The 14,402-nt window shown below is 40.7% G+C and overlaps 2 protein-coding genes across 2 annotated transcripts in view; one reads left to right on the top strand and one right to left on the bottom strand.

Annotated features, from left to right (window-relative positions):
• Positions 1-6,855, top strand: RPL9 (ribosomal protein L9). Its single transcript, XM_054030541.1, has 7 exons — positions 1-110; positions 191-306; positions 1,841-1,936; positions 2,472-2,604; positions 4,437-4,517; positions 5,037-5,154; positions 6,728-6,855. The coding sequence occupies exons 1-6, from the start codon at positions 65-67 to the stop codon at positions 5,141-5,143; spliced, it is 579 nt and encodes a 192-aa protein (XP_053886516.1). The 5' UTR covers positions 1-64; the 3' UTR covers positions 5,144-5,154; positions 6,728-6,855.
• Positions 6,856-9,957: 3,102 nt separating this feature from the next.
• Positions 9,958-14,402, bottom strand: part of KLB (klotho beta) — a 45,472-nt gene continuing 41,027 nt past the window's right edge. Inside the window, exon 5 of the mRNA XM_054028992.1 lies at positions 9,958-11,616. Coding sequence (XP_053884967.1) covers positions 11,222-11,616 — 395 coding nt within the window. The 3' untranslated portion in view covers positions 9,958-11,221. The remainder of the gene's footprint in view (positions 11,617-14,402) is intronic.

The following is a 14,402-nucleotide window of genomic DNA, read 5'->3' as shown; positions in this document are numbered from 1 at the left end:
CTGGGAAAGGTGCAGTGCGGTGTCTCTGGTGTCTCTGCTCTCACCCTGTGGTTGTCGTTGTAGAATGAAGACCATTCTCAGCAACCAGACTGTTGACATCCCGGAGAAAGGTACAGTCCTTTGCTTGTTCCACGTAAGCTTTGTATTCTCGCCCTGCAAAAGGTTAACACTTGCTTTCCTTGTCTTCCAGTCGACATTTCTCTGAAGGGCCGGGCAGTTATTGTGAAAGGTCCCAGAGGAACTTTGCGACGGGATTTTAACCACATCAATGTAGAACTCTCCCTCTTGGGAAAGAAGCACAAGAAGGTGAGCATTGCAGGGATATTTTGGGATTATTTTCATATTCGTAGAAAGGATGATCTAGTGTCTAGGGTACTAATGAGGGACTTAAGTTTGTGGCAGACTAGGGACTCAAACCTCCTATGTGATCTTTGGAAAGTCACTTGGCCTTGTTTGTCTGCGTTCTTATATTTTTTAAAAAGTGACTGTAGTACTTTCTTACCTCACAAGTTGTGAGACTAAATACAAGTTTCTAAGATGGCTAGGCACATCCTGGGTGTTTGAGCTAGGGTTAGTATTGATATGCAGTCAGGTATTATGTGTGTCTGTCAGTGGGCATGCTCTTTTTAAATGTTCAGTTTTGGGGCTACAGTTTCGGGGCGGTTTTAGTGTTAAAAATTGTGGAGTAGGTATGTAATTAGAAATGTTGAATTAACGTATTCGTTTACTGAATGACGCTTTTAGATTTCCAAATTAATTTTGTTCGGCTATAGTATTTTATTATTTAAACTGTAACTATGTGTGGTAAGCAAGATTAACCCAGACTTCTGCTGCACTGATAGCTCAGTGCATCTGAGTTAAATTTTCTTGGACATATCATTTAATAGTAGCTGATGTCCCTGGTCTGCTCTTTCAAATTTCTCTTCCAATTCTGCTGAGTGGGCCATGACTTTGGAGGAGCGCTCATTGGTACTCTAGCTATGCACTCATCACCAAGTTCAATTGGTGTTTGGTGGTGATTACAAGGAGGCTAGATAGAAAGCTTGATTCTACTTACTGGGAAGTCATATTTTCAAGTTTCTCTAAACAAGACACACTAAAAACGTTTCCCCAACCTTTTGAGTGAACATTTGCCAAAGTGAGAATTAAAACCTGCTTAAAATGTTTGAGGTGAAGAGTATGGCTCTGGCACATTAGTGCTTAATGTGTAGGGGATGGCTAGGGTGACCAGGCAGCAAATGTGAAAAATCGGGGCAGGGAGTGGGGGGTAATAGGAGCCTATATAAGAAAAAGACCCCAAAATCAGGACTGTCCCTATAAAATCAGGACATCTGGTCATCCTAGGGATGGCATACAATTTTTCATGTATAGATTAAGAAATACCCCATTGGAGGGTTGCCTGGTGATATGGGAAATTGGTTAATGCTTTTGCTAATGAACAAGCACAAAACTTGCCATCACCATAGTTGACAGTGTGGAGAGGTCAAAGATTTGAATGCATATAGAAAAGGAGCTAGCTTCTCACCTAGACAATCCATTCAGGAAAAACTTGATGAAACAATGCCAGGAAGTTTGCTTTGTTACTGCCCTGTGCTTTCTTTGCCTGTTCAATATTTTGCACTTACACAAGTATTTGTCATCTGAGGGTTTTAAAGCACTTTGCATCAGTATTCCTCAAACTCCTTTATACTGTTAAAAGCTCCATTTCACAAATGTGGAAATTGAGGCTTGTGGAGATTAAGTGATTTGCTGAAGGTTATACAAAAAATCAGTTTAATTCCTTATGGGAAACATGTTTGTTAATTTTGAATTGAAACTGAACACTGAACTTTTATTATAGCTACGGGTTGACAAATGGTGGGGTAACAGAAAGGAGCTGGCAACAGTTCGTACAATTTGCAGTCATGTTCAAAACATGATCAAGGGTGTCACATTGGTAAGTTTTATTTTGAAATAGAATATTTGTCACTTGATTCTTAACAATATCAGACAACTTCATTCTTATGAGAATTTTTTTAGCCATGCTAAATGAAAGGTACTGTATACCGTGTGGGTTAGCTATGATCTTGCCTTTGCCAGTGAGATCACTTTAGAGTTAGGAGAGAACATTAAGCATAAACATTAAAGATCTTTGAGGCTTGATGCTTCAAAAGCAACTCCTCTCTGAGTTAAAATACTCTTCAGAAATGATCTAACATTTCATCACATTTGTCAAGTAACTCTTAAATATATCTCCTAGTTTTGGAGTCTTCTAGTTCTGTAACAAAGCGGTTCTCAAACTTCAGTAACCTGAGGACTCCCATTTAAAAATTTACTTCATACTCCCAAGCCCCTCTACTTAGGCTCCACCCTTCCCTTAAGGCCCCACCCCACCTCTTCCTGCCACCGCTCCAACCCTGCTCCCAGTTTGAGAAATGCTGCTGTAACATATTTGAGTTTAATGATGACATTTTTGATTTGGTTACTCCCAGGGCTTTCGTTACAAAATGAGGTCTGTGTATGCTCACTTCCCCATCAACGTAGTTATTCAGGAAAATGGCTCACTTGTGGAAATCCGTAACTTCCTGGGAGAGAAATATATCCGCAGGGTGCGCATGAGACCAGGTAAGTATCATTAGAGGCCTTGTACTTCCGCTAATTGAAGTGGACATCATGCTGTGAATATATGTTTTTGTAACAAACTTGCTTTTAGTAAGATTCATTGCTGTGAACTTTGTAATGGGCATCAGAAGACATATTGTTTATGGCCCAACTTTCAGAAGTGCTAGGTGCTCATAACAGATCGATTTCGATAGAAGTTGATCAATCTCTTAATAAACCCGGATAGATCCAGATCTTTTCTGAGGGTTCCATATTTTGCATTGGCACTCCTGCATATGTAATCTTGATTTTATTGGTTTCCAAGAGACATGCATGACACACTTCTGCTTTTGGCTTTGTTCTAAACATTTTTCATTATCACTTCAAATATTTAATTTAGCAAGACTTAAAAAAACAAAACAAAAAACTAGGAATCTTGATGGAGCTTGTAAAGTTGTAGCTTTATGTAGGGCAGTCGGTGTTCAGTCTCTTTAATGCAGTGACTACAGAAAAATTAACTGCTGTAAGAACTTTACATTTATTTTAAGCATGCATATGAAAAGCTTAGTTTGCAGCCTGTCTGCAGAAATCTTTCAAAAGTACAATTTCAGACAAGTTTATTCATTTGACACATACTCTTATCTGTACCCCATCAGTATGTTGTGTGTTTGTGGCAGTAGGCATTTTGGTTAAGTTTATTGGACAAATGGATGTGTAACCCTAACTGCATTTTATACCTGTAGAGATTAAATATCTGCCATTGGAGGCATTTCAGAATGTTTCTGCTCATGCTCTAAGAGTACAAATTGTTTCAGTTATCTTCCTATAAACTAATCTTACCCATTGTACTACAACTTAATTCACAAAAAATACTTAAGCCTTTGGGATCTTTTTGAAAACACCAGTAGTATTGGTATTAGCAAACAGTGTTTGATTTGACATTTTGACAAGTAGATTAGAGTAAATGAAGTAATCAGCACTTGCTCATATTCAGGATTGTCTAAAGCTTGTGAATTCACAGCCAGATATGAATACGGGCTATAATGGACACTTATTACCTGACAATGGGAGTTGAGTAAATTAGGTTGATCTGTTTGATCACCACTTTGGATGAAAGCATCAAGGTAGATAACTGGTTGCATCTCAGACAACATTAGCAGATACTATAAGGGCTGTGTGTGTGTGTGTGTGTGTGTGTAAATAAAATTAGGCTACCTTATCTTTGTGGTTTATAATGGAATGATAGTGGTGGGTCGCTGAGGACTGTGTGAAGATACAGGAATGTCTTTGGCCTGCATGGAAGATAAGAGGTAAAATTTTGATCATATGGCTGGCCTCACTAATCTCACTTGTGCAGTTCTTGAATTAAAAAAAAAAAAAAAGTAGCAGACATGGCCAAAACTTCTGAAGTGCCTAAGTGGTAACTGAATAATGTTCAGCCAAATTTGGAGCTTAACAGACAAGCTGTAAAACTATCCAAAATGGATACTTAAATTTTCAAACTCTTGTATCTGTTAATGTTACACTTCAGGTAGTGGTTTTGATTTGAGTTGCAGGGTGAGAAGGTCTTAATCAGGTTTATAATGGAAAGCAGCTGAAACTTTGTATGTATAGTGCCTAGCACAAAGCAGGGAGGGGGCAGTCCTAATATTGGCCTCTGGATGCTACTCTAATAAATAATGGGAAGCTAATTCTTGTAATATCCATATTGTCTCTTATGGATCTATAAATGAAGTCAAACAAGATTTCTGAAACAGCGACTGTTTTTTCTTGAATGTCTATAAGTTACATAAAGTGCACCTGCCATACCTCCACAGATAAATATTCAGCTTACTGTGTACTTTCCTTTCTCTTAGGTGTTGCCTGTGCAGTATCTCAAGCCCAGAAGGATGAGTTGATTCTTGAAGGGAATGACATTGAATTGGTATCCAACTCAGGTTTGTATAATAAGTATTGAGGGAGGGAGGGAGATGTATCACTATGCTGTAGTAATAGCCATTTTATTTGCAGGTGTCAGTTTAATCCAGGAACTTTTTTTATATTTTAACACAAAGTATTCCTGAAAAACTTCTTATGGAATTGAAGTGATAGCTCAAATCAACTTTTGTCTCGAAATTAAGTACTACTTATTGTTAAGAATGTAAAAACATAAAGATTATTAGTGCATTTACTTGGTCAGTTATATTGTTTTCCCTATATAGCTTTATTTTGTTGGGTCTTTTATGCAGCATCAGAAAAACATTTAAAAACATGATCGTAAAACTCATATGGGTGAGAGGAGCTGGCACCTGAAAGTTCTAGGCTGCTTTTAGTCATTTCACGTTGGCAGTATCCCTTCTAAGCTATTTCATCTCCTGTTAGTTATGTCATCAGCTGAAATGTTGGAGTGTGTATAAGAATTGGCTGTGTTAGGGCATTGTCCATGCTATGTCTTAAATTTCTTGTTTTTTCTGTAGCTGCCTTGATCCAGCAGGCCACCACAGTCAAGAATAAGGATATCAGAAAATTCTTGGATGGTATCTATGTTTCCGAGAAGGGAACAGTACAACAGGCTGATGAATAAAACTATAATAGGTTGGTATTTTATACAGTAACATTTTGTATTATAATTTCAGAGGTATATGTGTAACTTGATAAATCAGGTCCCTGTCTTAAAGACTTTAGCAGATTTTGGGAATGGAATAATGATAGATATGGGTGGGTGGGGCAGTGGTCTTGAACAGCTAACATATGAAAAGTTGCTGCTAGTAGGGACTTGTCTATAGTTTTGCTGCTTTAAGTATATGGTAGTAATATAGTTAGAGGCAACCCCCAGTATGGTTACATGTAATTATACTGATATAAAAGTGCTTAAACCAGTGTAGTTTATTCTGATTCGGGAAGCAAAATGAGCAATGCTAATATTAAAGCACCTCTATACTAGTACAGATGCATCCACACAAGCTTTTACTGGTATAATTGTCAGTAAAAAATTGCACCCCTGACTGACACAGTTAAATTGGTAAAACTTAAGTGTAGATCAGATCTGGGCTTTGTTCTCCTGGGCATGGTGTATAATGCCATAGCTGAGGTCTTCAAGCAATATTTTGTCACTCTTGAGCCGCTCTTCAGATTCCTTTCTGGTTTGAGGCATTGGAGTGCAGATTCGTTTGAATTTGGTGGTAAGACTTTTTTGCTCCTTAATTTGGTGATGGCACAGAGCAGTGTATTGATAGGAAGATTAGCAGCATATTCGTTGCCTAGTATTTTTGCCATTCTGTAGCTATAAACCCACCAACATGACATCCCTTCACTTGAAGAGTGGATAATATTTTCAACTTTGAATAATTGATGCACTACCCTTTGACTGCTGAGTTTCTTGACACATTTATATTTGTCCTCTAAGTTACCAAACAATGAAACTGGAACACTTTAATATTATGGAAGTAACTTTCAGTTAAGATGGTGCTACAAGGTTTTCATTTGGGATCTTTTCACGAGTCTGCAAAAGAAGTTTATACCACCAACTTTTTCATCCAAATATGGTTATATTTTGTTTGTAAAATATACGTGTCAGGTGGCTGCAAGTCTCAAGTTGCATTTGAAATTAGTGTCATGAGTACCTTCTGCAGCATAAAAGCAAGGGATATGTAAATTGGCTATATCTGTTTTAACTTTAGTATAGTTTTAGTACAGTAATCTTAACTTCAGTAGTAGTGGATTCCACTTGAAACAGACAAAGCCAATTTAAAATATCAACCCTATTATCACCTGCCTTGTAGAAGTCACTTCAACCATGTGCAAGACTTTCTTTTTAGTGCTGCTCTTTTGAGAGAGGGAGAGGATTAGTCACTCTTGAGCCATTGAATTTGACCATTTGCTTTAGTCAACCCAACTGAAAAATGGGTGAAGAAAAGCTACTTACATTGCATCTGAACTGTGTTCCTGCTTAAATGATGAAAATGTGACATGATTCCACGTCCGAGTCCTTGAGTGATACTTAACAAGTGGAACAGTTTTCTATTCTATATATTAGATATGTTTTTAAAATACATTGAGATTTCCACAAACTTTTAGTCTAAGGGAGTTCAGAGGGGGATTGCACTGACATAGTAAAGCTTAAAACTGTATATATTGTTTTATAATTTAGCACTCTTCTTACTTACAGTTGTCTAGATTCCGAAACAAACCACGAGCTGCAAATTGCTACTTACTTACTGTATCAAGTACCAAATGGGAAGTCTAGTGTAAAAACTGAAGACGATGTGTTTTAAAAAATAAAACAAATATTACACATTTTGGCTTCTGTCTTTAAGAGCTGAATAAAAATGGCTATAATTCTGTGTATTTTTATATTAAATTTAAAATGATCTAAAAATACGACTCTTTGGAGAAGCAGTTCCCCAAGTTAGTTTTGCAAGGTGCCATAATATACTGTTGTGTACGTTTTTGCCATCTATTAACAGTGTCCTTAACTCCCCTGGTGTAAAAGAAAGCATCTCAGAGAAATCATTTCAGGATGCGTGGACTGTCCAGTGCGTGTAGTTGAAGTGCTAACTCTGAAACAAAGATTTTTAAATGGTGAAAACTGTTGATCACTTCAGCAAAAGAAGCAAACTGTAATATGTTTATTCTGCACTCCCATTTCATTCTTTCTCTGATTTCAAAGGTTCAGATTACCCTTGACCGTTCCTAAAACCTGCTTCACCACTAGCTTCTTTAGTTAGTTATTATAAACTGAAGACTAAAGATGAGGACAATAGAATAAAATCCAACTTAAATATCAGTAGGGGCTGCACACTTTATGCTCGTGTAGGCCAAGTTCATTGCATGGATCCCTCTATTCCATTCCAAAAACTCCATATATGCTACTATACATACAGAAAAACAGTTTCTCCTTCCTTGGTGTTCACACCTCAGCTACTAGCAGAGTACCTCACCCTCCCTCATTGAACTAACCTCGTTATCTCCACACTGATATATACCTGCCTCTGGAGATTTCCATTACTTGCATCTGAAGAAGTGAGGTTCTTACCCACGAAAGCTTATGCTCCCAGTACTTCTGTTAGTCTCAAAGGTGCCACAGGACCCTCTGTTGCTTTTTACAGATTCAGACTAACAGGGCTACCCCTCTGATACTTGACATTATTAACTTGTTCATATAAGTTTTGAAGAAATACTCCTTGAAAAGAAATGTGGGAATAAATGCAAAGCTCTGCAGTTCTTTGTATGCCACATAGTTAAAATTTAAATGATGCAATCTCTCAAAGTAGTGGAGAAGCCTCAAACCAGTACTCACTGCTGCTTAACTAGAATATCTTTTACAAATATACACAAGTTTAAGTTAAGGCTGCCTATCTCCTGCTTCTCCCTCTGTCCTTGAGCAGAGATCTGTCCTTCCTCTAATTGCTTCCTACATTGAAAAGTGGCATTGCACGCTGTTTGCTATGTCACCAGGATGGACAAAAATACCCCAGCATGTTGTGTGCTCAATCCTTCCACTGATGCATGAAGGTGTACATGCCTTGGCCCTACCTGCTATTGTTGCCCCAGAGATTTGTGGAGTTGCAAGGTTGATCTGGGAGCTTCACTTCACAATGGCTGGTATGCTGCAAACCATGGTCACTCTGATTGATGCAGTGTTCCTGAACAGAATGTGGGTATGATGGTCAGTGTATGCATAAGCTCATGCCTACTGGAAAATGAACTGGTGGTTGGTCCTGATTCCCATCACCTCTAAGTCCCTACCTTTCTCAGGAGGGGAGAGCCCTTCTGGCTATGATATATGCTGGAAGGGGCTTCTCCACCTCCCATTGGCTGAATGGGGCAATAGTGGAGGTGACATGGGGGAGGGAAGAGCCTGGCCCTAGTGCTACATGTTGGAATGTGCCTGACAGGGAGGAGGGGCTTCTCCCTCCTATGGGCCAGATGGGCACATGGCATGCAATTGGGTCTTGGCATACCCCCCCTCAATTTAAAACCTTCCTCGGGGTCTATGTGCCCTTTCGTGTGGATAGCTGGCTGCTGCAATGATTCCTGGGAGGGGCCCTGCTGGAGAACTTAGCCACACTACAGCAGCAGCTGCCAGGGCCAAGTGTGTCACCCCCTCCCCAGTTGCATCCAGGAGTGGCAGGGGTAGGGCCACCGCTATGGGTGAGCAGCTGGAGCTGGGTGGTGGCGGCAACAGCCGCCAGCCAGGCCGCTGAAGGTGGCAGGCACACAGCAGCTGGGCTCACTGCTAGGATTGTACACGCAGCAGCAGGAGGTGAGTGGGGAGCAGGGTTGTGGCTCAGTCAACGGGGGTAGAGGTGTTAGAGGAGCCCTGATTAAGAGAGAACTGGGATAGAGTCCCTGGAATGGCTCTGGGAGCAGGGATGTGGGCTCAGAGGCCAAGATGGGGGAAGGTGACTGGACCACCCAAGGGTGGTCAAATAGCCTCTCTGCAGGAGTGCTCAGGCATCCCAGCCAGCCCTGGGCTGTTGCAGTGAGGGTTGCCAGCATCTCCCTGCAAGGGAGGGGGCCAGCAGCAGGCTTTGTGCACCATGTTCAAAGCTGCAGCTCTGTCCCCACCCAGGGTAGCAGAAAACTGGCCCTGTGAGGTGTGGGAGGGCTACCTTGTCCACAGATGGTGGGTGTGTGTGTGTGGGGGTTAAGTGTGGTAAAAGCCTGTCCCTCAGCTGAGGAGGCAGGTGACTGAAAGTGGCATACACGGGGGGGACGGGACAATGTACCCAAGACAGATCTTTTAACTGAAAGAGAGGGGGCTGATTATTATTATTCTCCTCCCCCCTGCCCCCAAAGTGGTAGCAGGCTACTCATCCTTACACACAGAGGAACACTTAAGAAACCACAAGTTCTTTTCAGAATGGGGGGTGTCATGAGACTTTATCAAACACTCTTAGGGAAAACAATTTGGAAAGGAGAGTATGTGGCTATGTTCACTCTGCAGTATCAGGTGGAGGATAGGGATGAAGAAAATAAGCCTAAGGTGGCTAGCACACTAGAGAATTGGACCCTAGCCTTTTATCCAAAGGCAAGTTTAATATGTGAAAGGAACCCACAAAGTGGTGTCTCTTTTTTCAAATATTTAGCATAGGCACATGCCCTGTATGGGGGTGAGGCACAGTTGAGATGAGGGGTTTAGATGCTGGGTAGCAAAGAACCCAAACTTGCCCTGGGAGCAGAAGGACCCAGAATTATGGTTGGTATATATGACACGATGCTTTTCTATTCAGTACATTTATCCAGACAACAGGCTAGGTCTACCCAAACTGCAGGCTTCCAAAAGGAATATCAAGTTTATTCTATTTCTATTGCAAATTCAAGCAGTGTGAATAAACACATCCCTGACTGACATTGGTATGTTAAAAAAAAAAAAAACCCAATCCTGTAGCTGCAACTCTGCCCACAAAGGACTGCTTTTGGCAGCATAGCTGATATTGTTTGGGGGCTGTGGTGTTCCTACACCACAAGAAAAGCTTCTCTCTGTGTATGCTGCGTCTATCCTAGGGAGCTATGCTGCCAAAGACTCTGTAGCGTAGAAATAGCCTGTGGGTGCTGAAATAATATCTGGGCGCTTTGTCCACTGACCAAATGAGCCAAGAGAAAAAGTAAACCAAAGTGAATAGGGGCATCTCAATCTCTAAACATATAAAATGCTGTTTGTAAGAGACATTGTGAGGTAAATGTAACCTCTATAAACACAAATAAAAGGTTTAGTGAAAATAAGGTAGTTTTGAAAGACACCTATCATAGCCTGTGAAAATGGCATTTTTAATAGAATACACGATTCTTGAGAGAAGACATTTCTAAACAAACTGCTCTCATATTTCTTTATGATAGGCTTTGCAACACTGAGGGCTGCACTGGCAGTTTACTGAGAGTACAGGAGGCTCAGCTAGTTAGCATGTTTTCCAGAAATAAATACATATGACTTATAGTTGTGTGGATATCTATTTTCTGTGATGGATTAATAGATACAGCTTGTTTTAATGTTCCAGTAATAAAAATCTGTACACAACTGACTGATTTTTGTCCCTACCCTGCAGTGTAAAACAAGCAGTAGTTGTATATCATAATGTCTTGTTCCCAACTGGTCCTAGGAGCTATTACCTTAGTTTTGGAACAAAGTATCAAAGTCTAATCTCAACTGCCCCAGTATCAGAGTTAGGCATTTATGTCAATGACGAAGTTAGTCAGATTTATGCCTTTGCAACTAAAACCAGAATCTGGTCCAAACTATTTAATGCTTGGTGCTGAATTTAACTGGAATTTTTTAAAGCTGTCACATTTGCAAACAGCTGCAGATACAAACTTATCAATGACCAAACATATCTGAGTGTCCATCACAAAAATTTCTAGTTTGAAGACATTCACATATAAAAGTGCACATCAGTTCTCACAGCTTAATATCTTTTCAAGTCAAACTAGTTAACAGATCATTCCAAGGCACAAGGAGAAACCATTTAACTTGCTTCAAAAGCTAGATAAAAATCACTGGTACCCGTCAACATCAGTTTTTCTTCTCCCTTGTGTAATTATTTTCCATTCCTCCACTGAATGTTATTTGGTGTGTATAACTGGAGTGACTCACATAGTGCTTCTCAGAAATTGTCCCATTCTCTTTATCCTATGCAGAAAGCAGATGCAGACAGTGATGAATCTAGTTGAGAGTAGCTTTGTGTCCCTTTTTAAATGGGGGACAGATGTGTTGGAAATTTTTTGCTCTATACAGTTTTCTTCTTTTTCTTTTGTGAAAAATTATAATTGTTAGAAGCAGGACAAAAGTGGAGAAAAGACAGCAGCCAAAGAATATCAGAGGCTTCTTCTGTGAGAGAAATAAACAGAAGGTACACTGTGTTTTTTCCTCTGATTGATCACATAGATCACTAGAATACTCTGCAGGAAAGCCATTACTGCTAATCAGGTTGTTGTAAATTTGTATTGAAGACTTGGCTCTTGAATCAGAAGTGAAGAATCCAAATCTGGGTTTTGATTTTTCTTCAGTCAGTTTAAATGCATAATAACCTCTAATCTTCACTTTATCAGTATGATATGCTGAAAAAAAGGAATGAATGTTGATAAATTCTCCTTTTGTATGAAATGAAAAACTATTTAAGATCTCAAATGAACACAACATTTATAAAGTTAAAAATTATAACTGGATTATAAAACAAAATAGTAAAAATAATTATTCATTACTTCAGTGTGCTATATAAATAATCCTAATACTTAATTTGCATGGTTATTCTAATCATCATCAAGGAGATATAGTGAGTAGAATTAGAATTCAGGAGTTCACACTTTACAGTCCTGAGTTTAGTCTACTAGCACCAGATTTTAAAATGTGTTTAGGCACTTAAAGATGCAGATAGGTACTTAATAAGATTCTCAAAACTGCTAGGTGCATAACTCCCCTTCAAATCAAGGAGTTAGACACTTAGTAGGATTTTCAAAAGTACCTATCTGTATCTTTAGGTGCCTAAATACCTTCAAGAATCTGGCCCCATAGAGCCTAATCATGGTTTGGATGAGTGGATTTTGGAAAAAGGAGTCAAAAAAACATTCTGTGAGGGAATCAGCAGCTCTGAAAGATTAGGAATCCCTATACTAGGCTATTATAGTAAAATAGTTTTTACTTACGTGCCAAGCAAAACACAGTTATGTACCTGAGCTGTAACTGTTGTTCATTGAGATGTGGGTGCCAATGTGTATTCCATGCAGGTGTGCATGCACTGAGCGCACCAAAGCCAGAGAACTTTGCCTAACAGTACCTGAATGGGGCACTGCTAGTGCTCTCTGGCCCTTAGCCCCTCTCCAAGCTATTTAAGGCTGGTGCTGCCCCAATACCTGTCAGTCACTTTGCATTGAATGTCAAGAATTGAGACTCTGATGCAGAGGGGATGAAGGGTGGGTTGTGGCATACATATCTGTACACACATCATGAACAAGGGTAACACTACAGGTAAGTAACCATCTTTTCTTCTTTGCGTGGTTGCAGATGTGTATTCCACTCAGGTGACGCATTAGTAGTATCAGAAGGAGGTAGGGCTTGGAATCTACTTAAAGAGCAATTGCAAGAGCGCCTTCCCAAAATTTGCATCTGATCTGGACGCATGGGTGGCGGGTATAAGAGGCGGGGGAGGCTAAGCCTCCCCAAAAAGGATGTGGTGCACCTCCTTCTGGAGGCACGCCACCCTGAGGCCCCGCTCCTGCTCATCCTCTTACTCCGTAGCCCCGCCTGTGCTGCTCCGCTTCCCCCCTACCCCACGCATGCTGCTCCTCTTCCTGCCCCAGCTCTCCCCTTCCCCCGAGGGCTCTCCCCCTCCAGCGGGCAGAGGGCTTGAGGGAGGGAGCGAAAAGGTGCAAGCGGCGGGTGAGGGGGCCTGGGAGGGAGGTGGAGCAGGAGCAGGGCGTGGGGTGGAGCGTGGGCAGGTCCTTGTGGGGAGGAGGCCGAGTGGGGCTGGACCTCAGAGCAGAGCACGGGGCGTGGTCCCCCACTTTTAGGGAGCTTCTGATGCTAGTGCCAAGCCTCCCCAACTGCATTAGTCATGCCCCGACCATGTTTGGACGCAGACATCATAGCATAATATTTGGTTAAAGTATGTATGGAAGACCACATTGCAGTGCTGCAAATGTGCAGTATCAAAAAGTCACTGAGAAAAGAAATCAGTCACTTGAAACTTTGTTGAGTGGTCTCTTAACCTCTGTGGAGGAGGCATCCAAGCTATTCCATAAGTCATTGTGATATACCTTCTCCCTGAAGGACCAGAGAAAGGAGAACATTCTTCTTAGGGGAAGCACCTCAAGCCAGGAGCAACATTCCATGTCCGCTCCAAAGAAGAGTGTGGGGCCGGATGATCTGTGGAGGTCCTCAGTGCCAAAGCGGGCCAGATGGCGTGCTCTAAAAGGTGCTGCTTTAGACTCATCCCTTGCCACCTGTGTGCTCTTTTTAAATCACTTGAAGATGGAGCATCTCTCTTTAACATGCCCTTCTCCCAGGCACAACAAACAGTGTGTGGGGTTCACTATTGGGGATAGCCAACATACACAATGAACTATGTTTAAACCCTGGTGAGGGCATCACCCAGGGTAATTATATATCTATTCTAAGTTCTACAACTAAATCTAAGGGTAATACTAAACTATGCTAACAATGAATGATATACAACAAAGTTCCAGAAAAAAATGAAATAAACAGTGAGGTAGACTACTACATCAAATGCTCCGACTCTAGCCATGGGTGGTGAGAAGGAACTCAGGGGTGTTGGATCAGTGCTCCCCTTAAATAGCCTGGGGAGGGGCAAAGGGCCAGAAGACACAAGAACCACCCCTATGGTACTGCAAGGCAAAGTTTTCCAGGCTTCGATACGCTCATCATGCATGTACTTGAGTGGAACATACATCTGCAACATCTCAAAACAGCACCTAAATTCAAAGTTGCACATTTCCCCTGAAAAAGTTGATTGAATTGTAAGCGCTTTGGAGCAAGGATTACCTGCTCATTGTAACTGTGTACATGGCCTAGCCAAAAGGGGCCCCATCAGGGACTGGGATCTTCAGGCACTACACTCCAATAAAAATAATACACATTCCTAACACCTAAAATTACCCTTAGGAGGTAAAATTATAACTACATTAAAAAACAAAATAGTAAAAATAATTACTTACCTCTTCACCTTTTCATTCATATGTAAGCAGAGAGAAAATCCATAATATTATTTAAATAAGGTAATTTTGTAAGAGTGTTATAAATCATTGAACTTTTGGGCTCTCTTTGAAGAGATATACTCCTACAGTTTGAAAAATAAGAATTTCATGACCACCTGCCTGAGAATTCCCTA

The sequence above is a fragment of the Malaclemys terrapin genome, chromosome 5, assembly GCF_027887155.1.
Source record: "Malaclemys terrapin pileata isolate rMalTer1 chromosome 5, rMalTer1.hap1, whole genome shotgun sequence".
NCBI classification, from domain to species: Eukaryota; Metazoa; Chordata; order Testudines; family Emydidae; genus Malaclemys; species Malaclemys terrapin.
The sequence above is the reverse complement of the archived record's forward strand: the minus strand, read 5'-3'. Positions and strand labels throughout refer to the sequence as shown.